Source organism: Chrysemys picta, chromosome 2, assembly GCF_011386835.1.
Source record: "Chrysemys picta bellii isolate R12L10 chromosome 2, ASM1138683v2, whole genome shotgun sequence".
In the NCBI taxonomy this organism is placed as follows: Eukaryota; Metazoa; Chordata; order Testudines; family Emydidae; genus Chrysemys; species Chrysemys picta.
The window spans coordinates 83,490,426-83,508,820 of record NC_088792.1 but is presented as its reverse complement, the minus strand read 5'-3'; the positions used below and the strand labels follow the sequence as shown (position 1 = coordinate 83,508,820).

The following is an 18,395-nucleotide window of genomic DNA, read 5'->3' as shown; positions in this document are numbered from 1 at the left end:
CAGTCTATGCCTGTTGTTTAACCAAAAGACAGATAGATCAGGATGATTTGAAGCTGCAATCCAACTAATTGTATTAATTATCAGCCTGGACAACTGCTTTTTATTGAAGCAAGTGTATGCATGCTAGTTGGGACAGATGCAAAGTGGGAGGATTTCTACAGGAACTAAGTCTATTGAAAAAATCTTGCTGAAAGGAATGTATGTGACAGAAATTTAAATTTACTTAATTTTATCCTTCTCACCCTCTTCCTTTCAGTTCCCTTCCCAATCTGCTTATGTAAAGTGAAAAAGATTTAAAATTCTAATTAAACGTCTCTTCCCCAAAATAGAAAGTTATTTGTAATGATAATTCCTCCCCACAGAGAAATACAAGCACCTGAAAAAAGAGAGTGCTTAAAATAATCTTAATAAGTTTATAGGGGATGAGAGGTTAGTTAAATCTCGATGAGTATTCGGTTGGGTGTGTGTGAATGAAAAAGGGGCAGGGGGAACTTATTTTGTCTGTCATGGCAAATAGTACAGTTCAAATCCTAGAAGTACAGGATAACAGAAATGGAAAAAAATGTGGCGGGCCAATTTCATCACTGTTGTGATTTCAATGGAGATTGTGGTTCTGAGATTTTGGAAGATCACTGGAGTTTTCGTTATGGAACCCTTTATTTGCAATCAATCTCAGTACAGTGGGAGTCAGCTATTGTCCATATCCATTCAAATGGGAGTATTAAGTTTGAAAGAAATAAAGGACTGATCCTTTAATTAATTGCAGCATTTAGAATTGCATACAGTAGTTATTTTCTAGAGGGGTAAGGCCAAGGAATCGCTCTCTTCTAAACTCTTCTCTAGTGCTAAACATTTAATAATCACTCAAACAAGGAAGGTGTGTTTTCCTCCTCCTTTACATATCAGGAAGCAGTGACTCTGAAAAAGATTTAGGGTTGTTGTGGATAATCAGCTGAACATGAACTTCCAGTGTGATGCTGTGGTCAGAAGAGCTAATACAATCCTGGGATACATAGGGGAATCTCAAGGAGGAGTGTAAAAAGTTATTTTTCTTCTATATTTGGAACTGGTATGACTGTTGCTGAAATACTGTGTCCAGTTCTGGTGCCCACAAATCAAGAAAGATGTTGATAAATTGGAGAGGGTTCAGAAAAGAGCCACAAGAATGGCTGGGATAAAAAACATGCCTTTTAGTGATAGACTTAAAGAGCTCAATCTATTTAGCTTCGTAAAGAGAAGGTTAAGGGGTGACTTGATTACAGTCTATAAGTATCTACATGAGGAACAAATATTTAACAATGGACTCTTCAATCTAGCAGGGTAAGTGTAATCATTACTTATCCCTGCCATTTGAGCTAAAGAAGTAACTCTATTATTCATCAGTCAGTAGCAACCACTAGAGGGAGACATGGTCACACTCATTAAGCCAGTGTATTACACATGCACCTTCAAATCAGGTACAGTATTTGTATATGCAGTTATCTAGTTTGTGTGTTCAAAAGTGGGGGTTGTATGTACAACATGGGGGCATGTGCATGTACACATACACTGTTGGCAGCCAAAAGCCAGATGCTTTCAAAAGTTGGCCCACAAAGTCCTTTTAGGAACATACAGACAGGAATTTTTCATGTCCACCTCTGTACAATGCTAAAGGGGAAAAATGACTCTTCAGATATTTATCCTTCCAGGCTGTTACATTAGGGAAGAGTTAGTTTACCCTATTTATTGGGGTCTGGTATTCACTGTCAGAGAAAACTGATACTTTCCTACACTCTTCCCATTCATTCTCTGAATCTGAATATAATATTAACACTCATAGTTTATCATTTATAGATCTCAAAGTTTTTACAAAAGTGGAAAGCATAATTGCCACTTGATGGGGGAAACTGAGGCACAGAGACTTAGTGATTTGCCAAAGGGTACATAAGTGATGAATGGCAGAGCTCAAGATTGATCCCAGGACTCCTGGCTCCCAGTTGGACACCATATCCACGGAACCACAATTAAACAGTGGCTTTCCCTCTCCCACCTTGTTTTGCTATATTCCGATGAAGGGACTGATTCTCCAACGGGAGAAAGTACTGTCTGATGGGTAAAGAATAGGTCTAGGACTCAGAACATTTGGGTTCTCTTTTTGGCTCTGCCACTGATCCATTGTCTACCCCGAAGGCAAGTTACTTCACCTACGTTCGCCTCACTTTGCCCAGTAAGAAACCACCCTACCTCAAACGTGTTGTGTGATTTAGCCAATAAATATTTTTAAAGTATTTTGAGATCCTCAAATGAAAGAGTATGCCTTGTGCACATTGCTCAAGTGAAACATTAAGATTCAAATACTTGCTGTTTTTACTTTGACATTTCATTAGCCTTGCAGAAAGTATCACTGGCAAGTTTGTGTTGGTTTTCCAGGTTTTTTTATTCTTTGTCCACTAGACAAACATGGTCACCATTTTACAGTCAGGTGTTAAATATTTTTCTTTACAAACATTGTGTAGAATGTGCTGCCTAACTTGTATATAAAACACTGTGGAGAACAGGGAACAGTGAGGGGACGGGGGAGTGTCCAGGCGGGAGCCACCTGGTTGTGACCATGTAAAAATTGCTTTTAACTAAATAGAGCTTTTGAAAATGTGGTCAAATAAATGAGATAATAAAACTGAAATCTGAATTGCTAATTAAAAGCAAGGTTGTGATGATATCAAGTTGGTGGATAAACTCATTCAATCTTAGTAGGGGGTGCATTTCAATCTCCCCCCTCCATGTACATAATGCCTGGGGCTGCTCTCCTGATTAATAAGCATACACCATACACTGTGAAATGATAATGCTAATTATGATGAAGATAGATTTGAAATCCTTCATCTAGGGCACTGTGCATTGGAATCAGGCGGCATTTATCATCAGCATCAAAACCCACTGCTAGGGGGTTGCTAATGATTCATTAATCTTTTTCATTGTTAAAGTTCTTGTACTCACTTGATGATAGATAGTCTCCCAGTTCTCTCTCAGTGCTTCCCAGCTGTTGACATTGGATGACTTCTTTTCCAGGTAGACTCTGATGTGCTCTTCCAGTTCTTGGTTGACCTGTTCGAGAGCTCTCACTTTCTCTATGTACTCCACCAGGCACCCATTCAGGCTCTCATATGATAGGCCCCTTCCCTTTTCCAGCCCCTGGGCTAATGGCACAGTTGAACAGGAGCTGCGCAGGCCTTGTAAGAAGACACTGCTGATGCCTAGGGCTCTACGGGACACGCGGGTCCCTAGGCTGCTCACCCCTCCAGTGGGGACAATACCCACATAGACACCTCGGGGTCTAGGTAGGCTGCCACTACCCCCAATGCTTAACCTTTGGCTGGTAGCCCCAGTGCTTTCAGTTGTGGAGGAAGAGGGCTGTTGCCCCAAGAATGAAGATCTACGTCTTGGCATGGGCATGCTGCAGCTAGAGTCTATTGCACTAAACAAGTTGACTCTGCCTCGAAGCCTCTGTGCCGTACCCACACTGGTAGGATTTGCAGAACCCAGCAGATTTTTGGTTTTGTGTTGTTTTTGCTTTGTCCCGAGTCCTTCTGGAACATTAGCATTGTTTCACTGATCATCACAGGCATGTTTGTCACATCGGGGCTTTTCACAGAGTCAGCAAATCCATTTAAAAGAAATCTCTCTGCTGCTACTGCTGCAAGTATAGCATGTGAAAAGGACAAAGCTGTTTACAGTGACCGCAGAACAGTAATTCCTTATAGTATATATGTTAAAATAACACTGGTGTTTTCTAGGCTGCAAGCCAGACAGATTCTTAGCATTTTACATTTACATATATATATATATATATTACACACACATGGCTAGATTCTGACACCCTTACTCATGTTGAGCAGTACCATACTTCATGAGTAGTCCTATTTATAGAATCATGGAAGTGAAGGACTGGGACCTTGAGAGGTCATCTAGTCCAGTCCTGTACTCAAAGCATAATAATCAGATCATTCCTGACACAGGTGTTTGTCTAACTTATTTTTAAAAACCATCAATGATGGAGATTCCACAATCTCCCTAGGCAATTCGTTCCAGTTCTTAACTACCCTAATAGGAAGCTTTTTCTAATGTCCACCCTAAACCTCCTTTGCTGAAATTTAAGCCCATTGCTTCTTGTCCAATTCTGAGAGATTAACTATAACAATTTAACACCTTCCTCCTTGTAACAGCCTTTTATGTACTTGAAATACTGTTATGTCCCGCCCTCAGTCTTCTCTACTCCAGACTAAACAAACCCAATTTTTTCAGTCTTTCTTCAGAGGTCGTTTTCTAGAGCTTTAATCATTTTTGTTGCTCTCCTCTATTTTTTCTTCAATTTGTCCACATATTTTCTGAAATGTGGCACCCAGAACTGGACACAATACTTCAGCTGAGGCTTTATCAGCACAGAGTAGAGTGGAAGAATTACTTCTCTTGTCTTGCTTACAACACTCCTGCTAATACATCCCAGAATGATGTTCCCTTTTTTGCAACACTTACACTGTTGACTCATATTTAGCCTGTGATCCATAGTAACCTCCAGATCCCTTTCCGCAGTACTTCTGCCTAGGCAGTCATTTCCCATTTTGTATGTGTGCAACTGAGGCCTTGTCTATACTACAGGGGAAATTCAATCTAAGCTACACAATTAGAGTTACATGAATAGCGTAACTCAAATCGACATAGCTTAGATCTACTTACTGTGGGGTCCACACTACACAATGTCGATGGGAGACACTCTCCTGTCGACTCCCCCTACTCTTCTCGATCCAGTGGAGTACAGGAATCGATGGGAGAATGATCTGCAGTCAATTTAGCGGGTCTTCATTGGACCCGCTAAATCGACTGCCGAGGCATCAGTCGCGTGCGTTGATCCCCTGGTAAGTGTAGACAAGCCCTGATTGTTCCTTCCTAAGTGGGATACTTTGTTCTTATTGCATTTCATCCTAATTACTTCAGACCATTTCTCCAGTTTGTCTAGTTTATTTTGAATTCTAATCCTATCCTCCAAAGCACTTGCAACCCCTCCCAGCTTGGTATCGTCTGCAAACTTTGTAAGTGTACTCTCTATGCCATTATCTAAATTGTTTATGAAGATACTGAACAGAACTGGAGCCAGGACTGATCCCTGCGGGATCCCTCTCAATATGCCCTTCCTGCTTAACTGGGAACCACTAATAACTACTCTCTGGGAACGCTTTTCCAACCAGTTATGCACCCACTTTATAGTAGCTCCATCTAGGCTGTATTTCCCTAGTTTGTTTATGAGAAGGTCGTGTGAGACAGTATCAAAAGTCTTACTAAAGTCAAGATATACCACATCCACCGTTTCTTCCTATCCACAAGGCTTGTTATCCTGTCAAAGAAAGCTATTAGTTTGGTTTGACACGATTTGTTCATAACAAATCCATGCTGACTGTTACTTATCACCTTGTTATCTTCCAGGTGTTTGCAAATTGATTGCTTGATTATTTGCTCCAGTATCTTTCTGGATATTGAAGTTAAGGTGACTGGTCTGTAATTCCCCGGGTTGCACTTACTCCCTTTTTTATAGATTGGCACTCTATTTGCCCTCTTCCAATCCTATGGAAGACCGGAGAGATTCCAGGAGTTTTCAGAGATAATTCCTAATGGATCAGATATCTCCTCAATCAGCTCCTTGAGTATTCTAGGAAGTATTTCATCAGGCCCTGCTGACTTGAAAACATATTAACTTTTCTAAGTAATTTTAACTCGTACTTCTCTATTTTAGCCTCAGATTCTACCTCATTTTCATTGGCATTCACTATGTTAGACATCCAATCACTACATACCTACGGGAGTACTCCTGGAGTAGACTATTACTCAAAATGGGCATGCGTGTTGAAAGCTGGCTTCCAGTATATATGTCCAGTTTCCAAAGAGTTAACAGGAACATAACCTACCTGGATTTTAATTGATTCAGAAATTAGAATTTCCCCTTCACCCTCCAGAGTTTCTCTGGGTCTCTGAGACATTACATTCTCATTTCTCCAGATTTTAACTTCACCTTTGCAACCATATGAAGCATCGCATCACAACCACCAGCCTTCTGGCTAAGGACTGCACAAGAACTTTCAGAGTTAGCCCTACCTATTCTATGTCATGCCTGCCACATTCTTTTTTCTGTATTTTTAAAACACCCAATAGCATAGGTGCACGTGAATGAAACCTACTGACTAAATGGAAGATAGCGGAACAAGGTTAAAGGACTTTTTTTTTCATTCTCTTTTTCACTTTTTCCTTATTGGGTGTTTGCGTAGTATTAGGATGGGTAGTTTAGACTGGTAAATAGATGATATAATAGGCACTTGGCATCATGTTTTTCAGCAAGCATAGACCATGTATATATTGACATACATGGGCCAATAGACACGTCAAAATTATAAATCAGAATTGTTCCTGTTTAGGATTAGTATATGGGCATGTACCCAGGTGTGTCTGTGGTGTACTGATGTCAAGCACTGACCTTACGTGCTATAGGTTTATATATGTGTATTCAGATGGGTCTTTAGTGGGGTGGAATTGGACTGGAATGTCTTCACATATATCTATATGATAAGATTCCAGAATTGCCACTCTGTGTCTCTCTGAAGCCTATAATGTCTATGAAGTCATTAGGAAGTGATGGAAACAAATACAAGCATGCTTGAGGGCTCTCTTTGTTCAGAATATCACCAGGTTCAGTCTGTTCATGTCCAGTTTTTGCATTCTCAGATGTTTTGACTGTATGAATTATATCTGTGTTATGTGCAGCTACAGTAAGGCATGTATCTATGCCCTGCCAAGAGTCCTAGACCGTTATGATATCACAGGTAACTCAGCCAATCACTGCCCTTACTCTACAGCTAATTTGCACGCAACAGTTTCATTGGTGTTATGAGGGACACTGCATAGATGATGGCTTATTTGGCCCAACTGCCATGCTCCAGCACACACCCTTCATTTGCCACTTACCCAAATCAACACAACTCTCCCAGCACAACACAACCCCAAACACACAGTTCCTCCGGCAGCACACACCCCTCATTTGACACCTGCATAAATCAACACAGATCTCTCAGTACAATCCCCTTACACACACACACACACCAACACAACCAGTGTACACGATAACCCCAAACATCACTCTGAAGCCTAGAATGTTTGTATTGTCAGTGTGCAGTGATGGAAACAGTCAAAAACTGAGAGCTCTTTTTGTTTAGAATATTGGTAGATTCAGTTATCGCTGGGATTCGTGGTCTGTTACAGTCCAGTTATAAGTTCTCAGCCATTTTTGGCTGTTTTACATACATTACTTTATGAATTACACCTGTGCAACAGCATGGACTTTTAGCATATATCTATAATAAAAGCTGCCTAGGTATGTGTTTGGATATTTGGGAGGTGATATTTGGTTTTGGATGTGCTTTCTAGAACTGAGTTTATGTAATCTAACAAGGACTCTGCGGTTTTCCTTCATTTGCCTAGTTGTCACGAGTGATGAGATGACTGTCATTGGTATGAACCATTCTGCATATAGTTTTCAATTTGTAGTGTCTGATGGTGAGTTTGATGATAATTGTAGCCACCATTACTAATTTGCCTATAGAATGTATGAGACCTCGGAACTCAAAATCATTAGTTTTTTGGGGGTGAGGAGGGGGACAAAGCGGGACAGATTTCTAGCCAGTATTTCACTGTCACGGCAGTCCCATAGCCTGTATCCCTTATCTTTTTTGCTATCATCAGCCGTGACCTTTAGGGTAGTAGCTAATTGGTGAAGTCCCAATGGAGTCTGTTTAGCATTTTGTAGTGATTAATTTAGTTTGCCGTCACTAGACGACCTGTTTTATGCTACTCTGCTTTATATGCCTTGTTGATCATGTCTAGCACCCATAGTTTTTCCAACAGTGTATTATTTTGTGGCTTTTGTTATCAAGAAGGTTCATGCCAGGCAGACTTGGCATCTGTAGTATGCAGGAAAATTCTATTACTGGGAAGGTTAGATTTGCTAGCTTTTTTTCATGGAGTGGTGGTGTATGCATGCCTAGAAATCAGACGGCACTGGTAGGTATATTTGTTGTAGATGTTAAGATTGAATTAACATCCTTGCATATGCCAACTAGAAATATCATATCCTTTCTAAGCCATGCCATCCAAAAAATCTTTTTACTACTTATTTCTAAATGCTGTTTCCCTAGGTATGGGAGCTAGGATGCCTGATATGTTGAGTAGCATGTATTTTTCTGCCTGGTATTTTCTGTCTTTGTTTCTAAAATTTGTGTTGAATAATGGGGCAACATCGTTTAAATTCCTTACAGTCTTTGTATAAGTATCCTCCAGCTGTAAAATCTGTTATATGTGTTTAATTAAGACAGTTAGTATTTCCTCAGTTCTTTGCTCTGCAGAGAGCATTGTGTGATCATTTGGAGTAGATTAAAGTCCTGTGGTATGTTTTCAAACTTGAGACTTATATACGTTATCCACTGCCAGTGGGTAATGCTAGCAAGTTGGGTTATGGCCATGACCTCCTGGGGAATGTGCTGATTCAGTGACCTTATTAGGGAAACTTGATGGAGAGCCTTCTATAGAACCCCACTGGTAATTTAAAGGAGCACTCCCCTGGCAGTACCTTAAGGAGATATTGGTGGTATAAACACTGCTTGTCTTTCTACAGGGGTGAATTCCCTCTTGGTGTAGAGACTGTTGCTGGCACAGGAAAGTAAAATTTGCATTTACACCATTTGTACTAGCAAGTGTGACTCAAATCCTATGTACATATGTAAGACAGATAATATATAGCCTATTATTCCTATTCTACTCAAATACCCAATTTGAATCTACATTACAAAGCAAACAGCTAAAAGTTCTCCAGTCTTTTTTTAAATGTAGTAGAAGATTCAGTGTAGTTTACCCATATAGCATATAACAAATTCAGCCCTTGCAGAAGTTAAGTACAACTCTTATTTAAGCCAACGAGAATTGTACCTGCTTCTGTAAGGAAGAAATGAATTTAACTCTATTCACTCTCCTTTTATGCTTCAGATTATAAATACACAGTGTACAGTGTCCTGCAGCCTTTTCGACAGGCCAGACTCCTAGTGACGTTTGTTAAGCCCTAATCAGATCTGATGGTCATCAAATGGGATGTTTATCATTCAGTCACCAGAGTTAAGGATGCACTTCTTTTGCCTCTCCATTGAGCATGTGTGCTTGAATGCTCTCATTGTCCATAGCCATATCCAATAACTTCTTGACAGTAAATCTAATTACCTATTAGAGACATAGAGAAACTATACTGTTCTGATTCAAAGAGATGAACGAAATGACCCGTAACAGCTATTCTATTCTTAAAAGCAATGATTTTATGGTTCTATGAAGATTGTGGCCCAGATTCGGAGTAGTGTCTCACCAATGTAGAAGGTGTGGATCTAAGCTGCTTTTGTGGCTCCAAGATCCTAGGCCCAGCCCTAGTCGGATTAATCACATATGCTAGACTAGTGGCAACCTGGAGGCCGCACTAATTTATGTCCAGGTACCCACAGCACTCAGGGCCAATCTGGCAGCAAGGAACAGCTAGATTAATGGGGCCTTGGTCACATTCCTATTTATCTAGTCATGCTTGCCAGACCATGGGACTACACCAGCTGTATACCATGTGAGCATTCCCCTTATGCAAGGGAAATTTTCTGCTAGCCAATTAAGCTGGTTTTCTGGCTTCATTTGAGTGGCACAAAGCACCCAGAGTAGGAGCTAATATCTGTCTGTCCAACCTGAAAACCCTGGTAGGATCTCTACTGTCTCACCGTCTACCCCTGATTTAAATCCTGTATGCAATTAGCAACATTAAATAAATAATTAAATAAAAATATCTAGTAAGTAAACGACAGCAATAGAGAAGAGCTTGGACCTCAGTCAATGAACAGTATAGGGGATCTCAGGAGCAAAAAATGAAAATACATCTTTTGATGCTGGCAGTACTAGGTTGTTCAAGGTGAGGACATGCCATTGATTTAGATAATGACATTACAGTTTTCATTTTATTCTCTATTGTTTTTAATACATCCTGATATCTTGCTCTTTATTACCCACCACTGCTCATGGAACAGAGATCTTAATTAAGTTGGCTACTGCAACTTGCAGGCAAGTTTTATAGAGGGCTCTCCTTTACTGCCATTACACTATAGAATTTACTGGCAAAAACTTCCATTGTCACCAGGACTTCAGTGTGAGTGTTGCCTGTGGACAGGGGCGGCTCTAGGCACCAGCAAAGCAAGCACGTGCTTGGGCCAGCCCATTTGCAGGGGCGGCAGGGATCCAGCATGGGAGCTGAGAACCAACAGGGGGTCCTGGGAGCTGTAGTTCCTTGGTTAGCTCCCTGCCTATAGAGCCAGCCCTGGAGCAGGGAAAGAACTACATTTCCCAGCATTCCCTTGGCCTCTACCAACAGGAAAGAGGGGGAGGGAGTGAGGTAGCTGAGGCCTCATGCTGCAGTGAATGGAGAGCTGCACTGTGAGTAGGGATACCATATTTTAACATTCAAAAAATAGGACACTCCACGGGGAGGGAGGGTAGCCCCACCCTGCCCCCATCCACTCCCTCCGACTGCCCCCCACAGAAACCCCAACCCCTCCTGCTCCCTGTCCCCTGATCATCCCCTCCCGGGACCCCTGCCCCTAACTGCCCCCCCAGGATCCCACCCCCTATCTAAGCCTCCCTTCTTCTTGTCCCCAACTGCCCCCTCCTGAGACCCCTCCAACTTCCTCCCAGGACCCCACCCCCTACCTGTCCCCTGACAAACTCCCAGGACTCCCATGCCTATCCAACCGCTGCCTGTCCCCTGACTGCCCCCCCAACCCCTGACCTAACCCCCCCTTCTCCTTGCCCTCCCCAGCCTCTGCCCCATCCAACCCTCCTGCCCCCTTACCGTGCCACTCAGACCAGCGTGTCTGGCTCCACGCAGCGCCAGACATACTGCTGCATACATGCTGCCGTGCCCCCCCGCAGAGCCACAGCCTTCTCTCCCCTCTCCCCCCCAGCACCTGCCTTCCAGATTTGAACACCTGAAAATTCAGGACTGCTCAAGCTCAGTTTGGGCAGCTGTTACTTCATTTCTCCCAAATCAAATATACTGATCCATTGTAACTTGCTGTAGAAAAAGTAAGATAAAATTGAGCAAGAAATGCTTCCCAGTGGTTATTAGGACTGGAATTGCTATTTTCAACAGCCATTGCCTTTTTTGTTTGTTTGTTTATTCAAAAGGAAGACAGTGATATTGCATTGGCAAATTTCCCATAGAAAGAAAGAGAGGAACAAAAGAATAATAAAGGCACCTCAACTTTTCTTCATTTATGTAGGACAGTCTTATAATATGCATCCAGATATCCTCCAAACACACAAGCTGAAAATTGTTCCACTTTACTGCAGTTCTGTAACCATATGGGAACCAATCCTGTCTGTGTTCTGTGCACATCTAAAATTCCTGCTGAATGACCTGCCGTGGGAGCGAGTTACCAGTGACCCAGGGCTGCGGCGGAAGGAGGGTGTAGGTGGGGGGGGGGGGAGAGAGCCCAGGGCTGGGGCGGCAGGAGGTGTGTGGGGGGGGGCAATGGTGGGGGGGAATGAGGGAGCCCAGAGCTGGGGTGGCAGGGGGTGTGGGTGGGGGGGAAGAGCCCAGGGCTGGGGCAGCAGGGGGGTCCGGCGAGGAGCCCAGGGCTGGGACGGGGGCAGCCAAAATTTTTTTTGCTTGGGGCGGCAAAAAGCCTAGAGCCGGCCCTGCCTGTGGAAGAGTAGGGTATTAGTCCCCTAGAGAACTATTCTTCCCTAAGTATTGCACATATTATTTGCTATTCAGATTCCTATGATCACCCTAAATCATTAGGCAAAAACTGTCTGATGGGAGGAGTGCTGGGAGTGTGGTGATGTCACAGAAGAATGGTTCACTGAAGTATTCAGAGAGCATTTTGGGAGCATGCTGTATAACATTTCTTATGTTGATTGGTGAAAGATGCAGCATTCACTCCCCTCAGCTCATGCTGCTAGATGCTCACAGGAGGTAGTGCCCTATCCAAGCCATTGATCTGGCTATCCATTCCCTGCTAGGGCAATGAATGACTGGATTGCTGCCAGGCTTGCTAGCCAATTCCCTAAAGCTCAGGGACTGCTAGCATCAGTATGCTGTCTGGGTCCAGCACGACAGTGCTAGGGCTGAGAGGGGTTCAGTGTGGTGTTGTCTGTCTTCCATAGCTCATCCCACAGGAACAGCTAGAAAATTTCCCAGCACATTAGATCACTGCACTTGATATATCATGCAGATCTAATGTAGAATGTGTGCCAAACAGGGGTGATATCTGTTTCACCTTTATGAATATTCTATGTCCGTGTTCAAATATGTTAAGGGCTGTTATAAAGAGGATGGTGATCAGTTGTTCTCCATGTCCACTGAAGATAGGACCAGAAATAAATAATTGGCTTAATGTGCAACAAGGGAGATTTAGGTTTGATATTAGGAAAGACTTTCTAACTATAAAGATAGTTAAGCTTTGGAATAGGTTTCCAAGGGAGGTTGTGGAATTCCCATCACTGGAGGTTTTTAAGAACAGGTTGGACAAACACTTGTCAAAGATGGTCTAGGTTTACTTGGCCCTGTCTCAGTTCAGGGGGCTGGACTAGATTAACAATTGAGGTCTCTTCCAGCCCTGCATTTCTGTGATTGTTATTACATTGCTATGTGACTACCACAGTTAATTCCAGCAAGAACCGGAGAACTGTCAGTGGTTTCAGATAAGTCCTATTATCAGTACTCAGCAAGACGACACCAACTGTCATTACCTTTTATGTTTCACCCACACTCAAGACACCACTAGGAGTGAGGGAAGATCCTTGTGGGACACTAAAACATAAAATTTTGGTTCTGATAAAAGCAGCCTGACAGACAGGGAGAGACCCTAGGAGACATAGAGAGGCAGTCTAAAGAGATGCAAGCTGACCCTCAGATTTGGATAAGCTAAGGGCCTGTTTAAACTAGCAAGAAAAGACTAAGTTTTGGTATGAAAGAATGTGTTCAGGCTTTTTTTGTTTTAGCCCTGTTTGTGTCGGCTTGTTACATTTCTATGAACCAACAAATCATACTTTTTTTTTTTGAAGAAGAAGAAGCTGTCCTGAGCCATTGCTTTTTACACTGGTCACGAGTACCTGGAGAAGATTCTGTAGCCAGACCCAAACCAATTTGGGTTGGCTGAGGTAAATACAATTGGTGAAACCTAGTGATCCTGTCTAAAGTGGGGTAACTGTGGGGTTCCATTCTGGACAAAGTGCAGTAGACGCCTGTCACTAGGAAAGAGTGCCCATGGAGAGACAGAGAAGATTCACAGGTGCAGGTTGCCCCTGTATAATGACAGGGTGTAGTACCAAACAGGCACTGTCGTCAGTGAAGCTAACCTTACCTGGTGGTGATACAGACTAAACATTCTGTATAAGCATTTAGTAAATGACAGCAGGAAAAGCAGTTGGTTCAATAGGTGTTTTGCTTAGAAATACCTTTATTTTATAAAGCCACAGTTTGCTCTGTAAAGTTTTACCACACTTATAAAAAAGAGGTTGACAATTCTTAGGGGGGAAAAAAGCTGAAAACATTTCTCATAATTCAGGGTTACACAAAGATTATATTTATAATATATATATTTATTTATAATTTGGAGACACTAAAGATGGAGCTGCAATACAAGGGCAGGTATGGGGTCATATTTCAGACACTTGCTCATGTCCTACAAATAGTGTTTCTTGACAGAATGGATTAACAAGGACCATCCCACTGTCTCTGTAATCACCATTGGCTGGGGAGCGTGGCTCAGACAGATGGTCCTAGGAGAAAGAGAGAAAAAGAGCATGAGCTATTTAAATTTTGTTATCTACCCTTGGTGTACACAACAGCACATTGGTGTGTGTGTGTTTATGGAATATAAAGGAATGTGGTTACATTATAAGACCTATAGAGTTCAAAGCCGAGAGAATATGTGCAAATACTTCAAAGTGTCCCCTATTTTGGGTGCCCCAATTTCTGGATATCCAGCTTTAGAAAACCAGGCCTTGATTTCCGGAGGTTTTTCTCTAACTGCAGTCAATGGGAGCTGTGGGTTGTAAAATCGGACCACTACGTACTCAACTTGGTCACCCAAAAATTGAGTAGCCCAAAATTATAGGCCACTTTATAGAATTTGGCCTTATATGTAATTTTGCTTTCTTTAAATTTTGGAAAAAATAATATTTTGTGAAATTTCATATCCATGATTCCCAGCCCGTCAGCTACTGGAAAGACTCTCCCAAGCCTACATAGAAGGGAATTATGGGCGAATGAATTCAAAGATACGTTTTCAACCTCTTTTTTTTTAATGTAACGAGCTAATATGTGGTGCCATGCTATCCAGAAAAATCTATGACATTAACAGTGGAGGCTGTTCCTTTTCCACATTATATTAGTGACAAGACAGCAAAGAAACATTATGGTTGCGATTCTGGCTTTGGCTAAATTTTCTTATAAAATTACAAATTGCAGAGCCCCAAACCACAATGTACTTACTGGGGTCAGGGATAGGGATCAATAGAAATTTAGTTTTTAAAAACTAATCTCCACTTTAAAAAAACCAAGGCAAAAATATCCACACATTTTTTCAAAGGGGTGCTGTATTTCATATCTATATCTATCCATCTCGCTGCTCCTACATAATCTCAAATGGCCAGCCATGGGCCCTGGACATATGAGGGCATTTTGGGAGATTCCCTATGCTGCACTGATCCTTAGTTGCATTTTGGCCCCTTGGGGCCACTAGCAGTTCATACAATATATTCTCTAATACTATGTCAAATTTAGTTTTAAATAACTTCAGTGATAGGGCTTCCACCCCTTCTCATTTTGGTGACTATTCCACACCCTAACAGATCTCACCATTAGGAAGTTGTCTCTTGGTATGTCTAGAGAGGAGTTTGTGGTTTGGCTTTAAATTGAGTTAGATGATTGCCAGTTAACTAAGTTAACCAACAGAATTGTAAATGATAGTCTAGACACTCCACAAAGGCTTGTTTCTGGACACAAATGTTTGTCACTTACCCAAAGCTGACTCAATCAGCTAACTTGAGTTAAAATAGACACTAGTCTAGACAAACCCCTTGAGTTTAATCCATTTTCCTTTGCTTAATTTCATCCATTATTCCCAAATTTACATCCTTGAACTAAGCCAACTAATTCCTCTTCTTTCTGAGACCAGGCTATCGAACACTTCTCGCACTGGTAAGCACCTACCCATGTGAATAGTTCCATTGAAATCAATCAGAATGCTTGGGTAAGTGCTCACCCATGTAAGTAAGGGTTTCACAGTCTCATTGACAGGTGTTTATAATTTTCTCTTACTTGTAGAATGCACCCCCGAAACTGTCGCAAGACAAGCTACAGAAACCTCCTGAGAACTGGGCGTTCAGACATCTTTTATGTTGTTAACTTCCACTGTGCCATCGTCATGATATATGGGCACATTACAGAGATTAAGATGAACCACTGTAGACAATAACTGGCACAAATCAAACTGCTTGGCACAAATACCCTGAACCACTCCCACTCATTGATTGGAATGCTGTTCTCAACTGTAGGCCCAAATTAAGGCAAGGCCAAAGTGAATAACCTTGGCTTGTACTGCTTAACCCAGGGAATTCAGTCTTAGGAATAGACTGCAAGAGCTTTCTGACAAAACATAACTTTAACAACAGGACATAGAATCTTTGAGATACAGTAAGTGTGTCGTCACATGGGCTTCCTTGAAAGGTTGTTTCTCTGGATGTACATAAAGTTTTCAAAAGAGTTTATTAATATTATTAATCTAGTATGGTTTCAGTGAAGCTTGTTAATCACTGGGTTTGTTACCATGCAACTATGGTACCTCTGAAGTTTCAAGGGACTGGATCTCTCTTGGTAACTCTACAGCATGCCTGTTGAAGTAGTCCATGGTGATAGCATTGTTCCAATAGCTCAGGTTGTTTTCTGGGTTAGATGTCTTTTTCTTCCTCCTCATGCAGCAGACTGTCAGCAGAACTGCTGTTAACAGAAAAATTACAAGAATTTGATTGTTTCTGTGGGAAATCACTTAGTGACTTGGATTTGTTTTTCAAGACACGTGGCCATATTCGGATACCCTTATTCACCTGGAATAGTGTCTTACTCCACTGATGACGTGGAGCAAGATGCTACTGAAATGAGCAAGTGTTTCAGAATCTAGCCCATACAGAGTATGTTTTGGGCTTTGCAGAAATTGCGGTTTTTACTTGCCTTTTGAGGCCACTTTTAGAATTTGCTGCAAGACCCAGCCCTCTTATTTTTGATGAAGCTTTTGCACCATGACTGGAATGATATAAATAAACCGCAAATAGCTTCTTAGAGCCTCAAGAATAGCAGAATACTCAATGAAGTCCACTATTGATCTCACTGCATATATCTGTTCTACCTGTGCAGTGCTTAGATCCTGCAGTGAGGAGTATGTTAGCAGATCATAAGTTAGATATATAGACAGACAGACCTCCAATCTGCTTCAGATACGGATCCCATGAATAAGTTTGTGAGCTTGTATGTTCATTTGTAAAAGCATCTGCTTCAGGTCATAGAGCACTGGACATATGCAGTGATGCTGGAATTGATATTACTAGCAGGATGAATATAATCAGCTTCCATGGCATGCTGTTGTAACCTAAAGTGATTGAGAAAGGTTCTCCAGGATTGCTTTCAGTATACTCAAATCTGTTTTGATTTGGATCGAGAGGTTTAATCTTCTTACTACTAAAAAAAAAAAAAAAAAAACCTTCCAAATCTGGACAATTTTATTTAAGCCTGGCAAACTCACTTTGCTATATGTACTAATCTCAATGGTCCATGTAACTGTGGAGATTTAAGCACACGCAGGGATTTAATTTTCAGTGGGGTTAGGTCCATCCTTTGTTTTGTAGGTTCAGTTTGTACCTACAAAACTTGTACCTGCAAAAATAAATTGTGGACACAAATCTAAAGCATTTGTACTTTTAAACTACCTGATTTACACCCACAATGAGTACTTAGCAATGAATGTACTTTCCTTTGCACCTATAAAAAGAAGACTGCCCTTCTGAAAATGTACTCCATAATGTCTAAATCCCTAATCAGAGGAAACGAAACAATTTAAAGGGGTCAGAGATGCTTTGTATATTTTGACAAACATAGCAACTACCCATTTGCCATGGATCTAGTTTCACATTCCATTTATTCTCATAAAATGCCAATAGACAAGCATAAGGCTAGAGCTCTGTTTAAAGTAACAGACTAAGCTACAACAGAGGAATTGTTCATGGGTTGAGTTCAGACAGTCTCTGTCTTCGTCAAAGCAAAAGACATGCTTATACTGTAAATCTCTTTATTAAAATAATGGAAAAATATTTCATAGCATGCGTGCACATTTCAAAACAGCAGGCCATTATGAAGCTTACTATTATCCAGACTTGCCTCAAATTATCCATTACTAGTAACTTCACTCCCAGTGCATGTATTTCCTTAGGGTTTGATTGTGCAACCCTTAGTCACGCTGGTGAGCACTGCGTGAGCAGCCCCACTGAAATCAATTGAATTGCTCTGCCTGAGAAAGTACTCAGTCATAAAGATTGCACAGTCGGGCCCTTATCTTTTCAGACTATTCAACCAGTGTCACTAACCACTAGACGTCTCCACTCTGCCCTGGAGGCGTGTGAAGACGGGAAAGTGAAGCAGAACATGTAGTTATCCCCATTGGAAGGCTATATAAAGTGAGCATAGTAACAATACTCCTTCAATTTTCCTAGCTGCTACGTAACGGGTGCTCTGTAAATGCCTAAGATAGATAGAAATTTTAAAGTTGCCTGGGGATTTAATGACAGGGCTCTCATTAAAGTCAGTGGGGGATGTATGATTAAATTCTGTGCAGATCTTTTGAAAAATCTAGGGTTTACAGTCTGTACAATTATGTTGCTTTTGTCAGTGAAATATGAGGTTTGTCTCTGGGAGCTGGAAAGACAGTGGTACTATAAGCAGTGAGAAATTTGTATTTATTCAAAAAGAAATGGCATCATAAATGTATCCTGGGCTATCTTGTACTTCCTCTGTGAACATAACTTTCTCGCCCCTCCCCGTCCTCCACTATGTTTTTGGAATGTGAACTTGGGGCTAGATCACAAAGGGACTTAACTGCCTGTCACTTAGGTGCCTAAATCCAACATTTTAGTGACACTGAGACCCTCAAAACTCCTATTCAGCTGCCACCTAATCCTGGAGGTGCCTAAAGTCCCTGGGCCCTTATGTTTCCACTGCTAAAGTCCTCAGGGCTCCTAAATGTCTGCCG

At 41.6% G+C, this 18,395-nt stretch overlaps 3 protein-coding genes across 29 annotated transcripts in view; 1 reads left to right on the top strand and 2 right to left on the bottom strand.

Annotated features, from left to right (window-relative positions):
* The window catches only part of BFSP2 (beaded filament structural protein 2), a 31,677-nt gene extending 28,094 nt beyond the window's left edge, over positions 1-3,583 (bottom strand). Inside the window, exon 1 of the mRNA XM_008171294.4 lies at positions 2,977-3,583. Within this exon, the coding sequence (XP_008169516.1) occupies positions 2,977-3,432 (456 nt within the window). The 5' untranslated portion in view covers positions 3,433-3,583. The remainder of the gene's footprint in view (positions 1-2,976) is intronic.
* LOC122172682 (uncharacterized) overlaps positions 1-18,395 on the top strand; it is a 101,115-nt gene that overhangs the window by 44,971 nt on the left and 37,749 nt on the right. The gene's annotated exons all lie outside the window — the stretch shown is intronic.
* The window catches only part of TMEM108 (transmembrane protein 108), a 261,335-nt gene continuing 256,097 nt past the window's right edge, over positions 13,158-18,395 (bottom strand). For 12 of the 14 annotated variants that reach the window (XM_065587085.1, XM_042845277.2, XM_065587087.1 and 9 more), the window contains 2 exons: positions 15,942-16,096; positions 13,158-13,875 (listed from right to left, as the gene is read on the bottom strand). In XM_065587085.1, the coding sequence (XP_065443157.1) occupies positions 13,753-13,875; positions 15,942-16,096 (278 nt within the window). In that variant the 3' untranslated portion in view covers positions 13,158-13,752. Of the gene's footprint in view, positions 13,876-15,925; positions 16,097-18,395 lie in introns of all 14 variants that reach the window. The other 2 variants (XM_042845279.2, XM_065587091.1) reach the window with 2 other exon arrangements.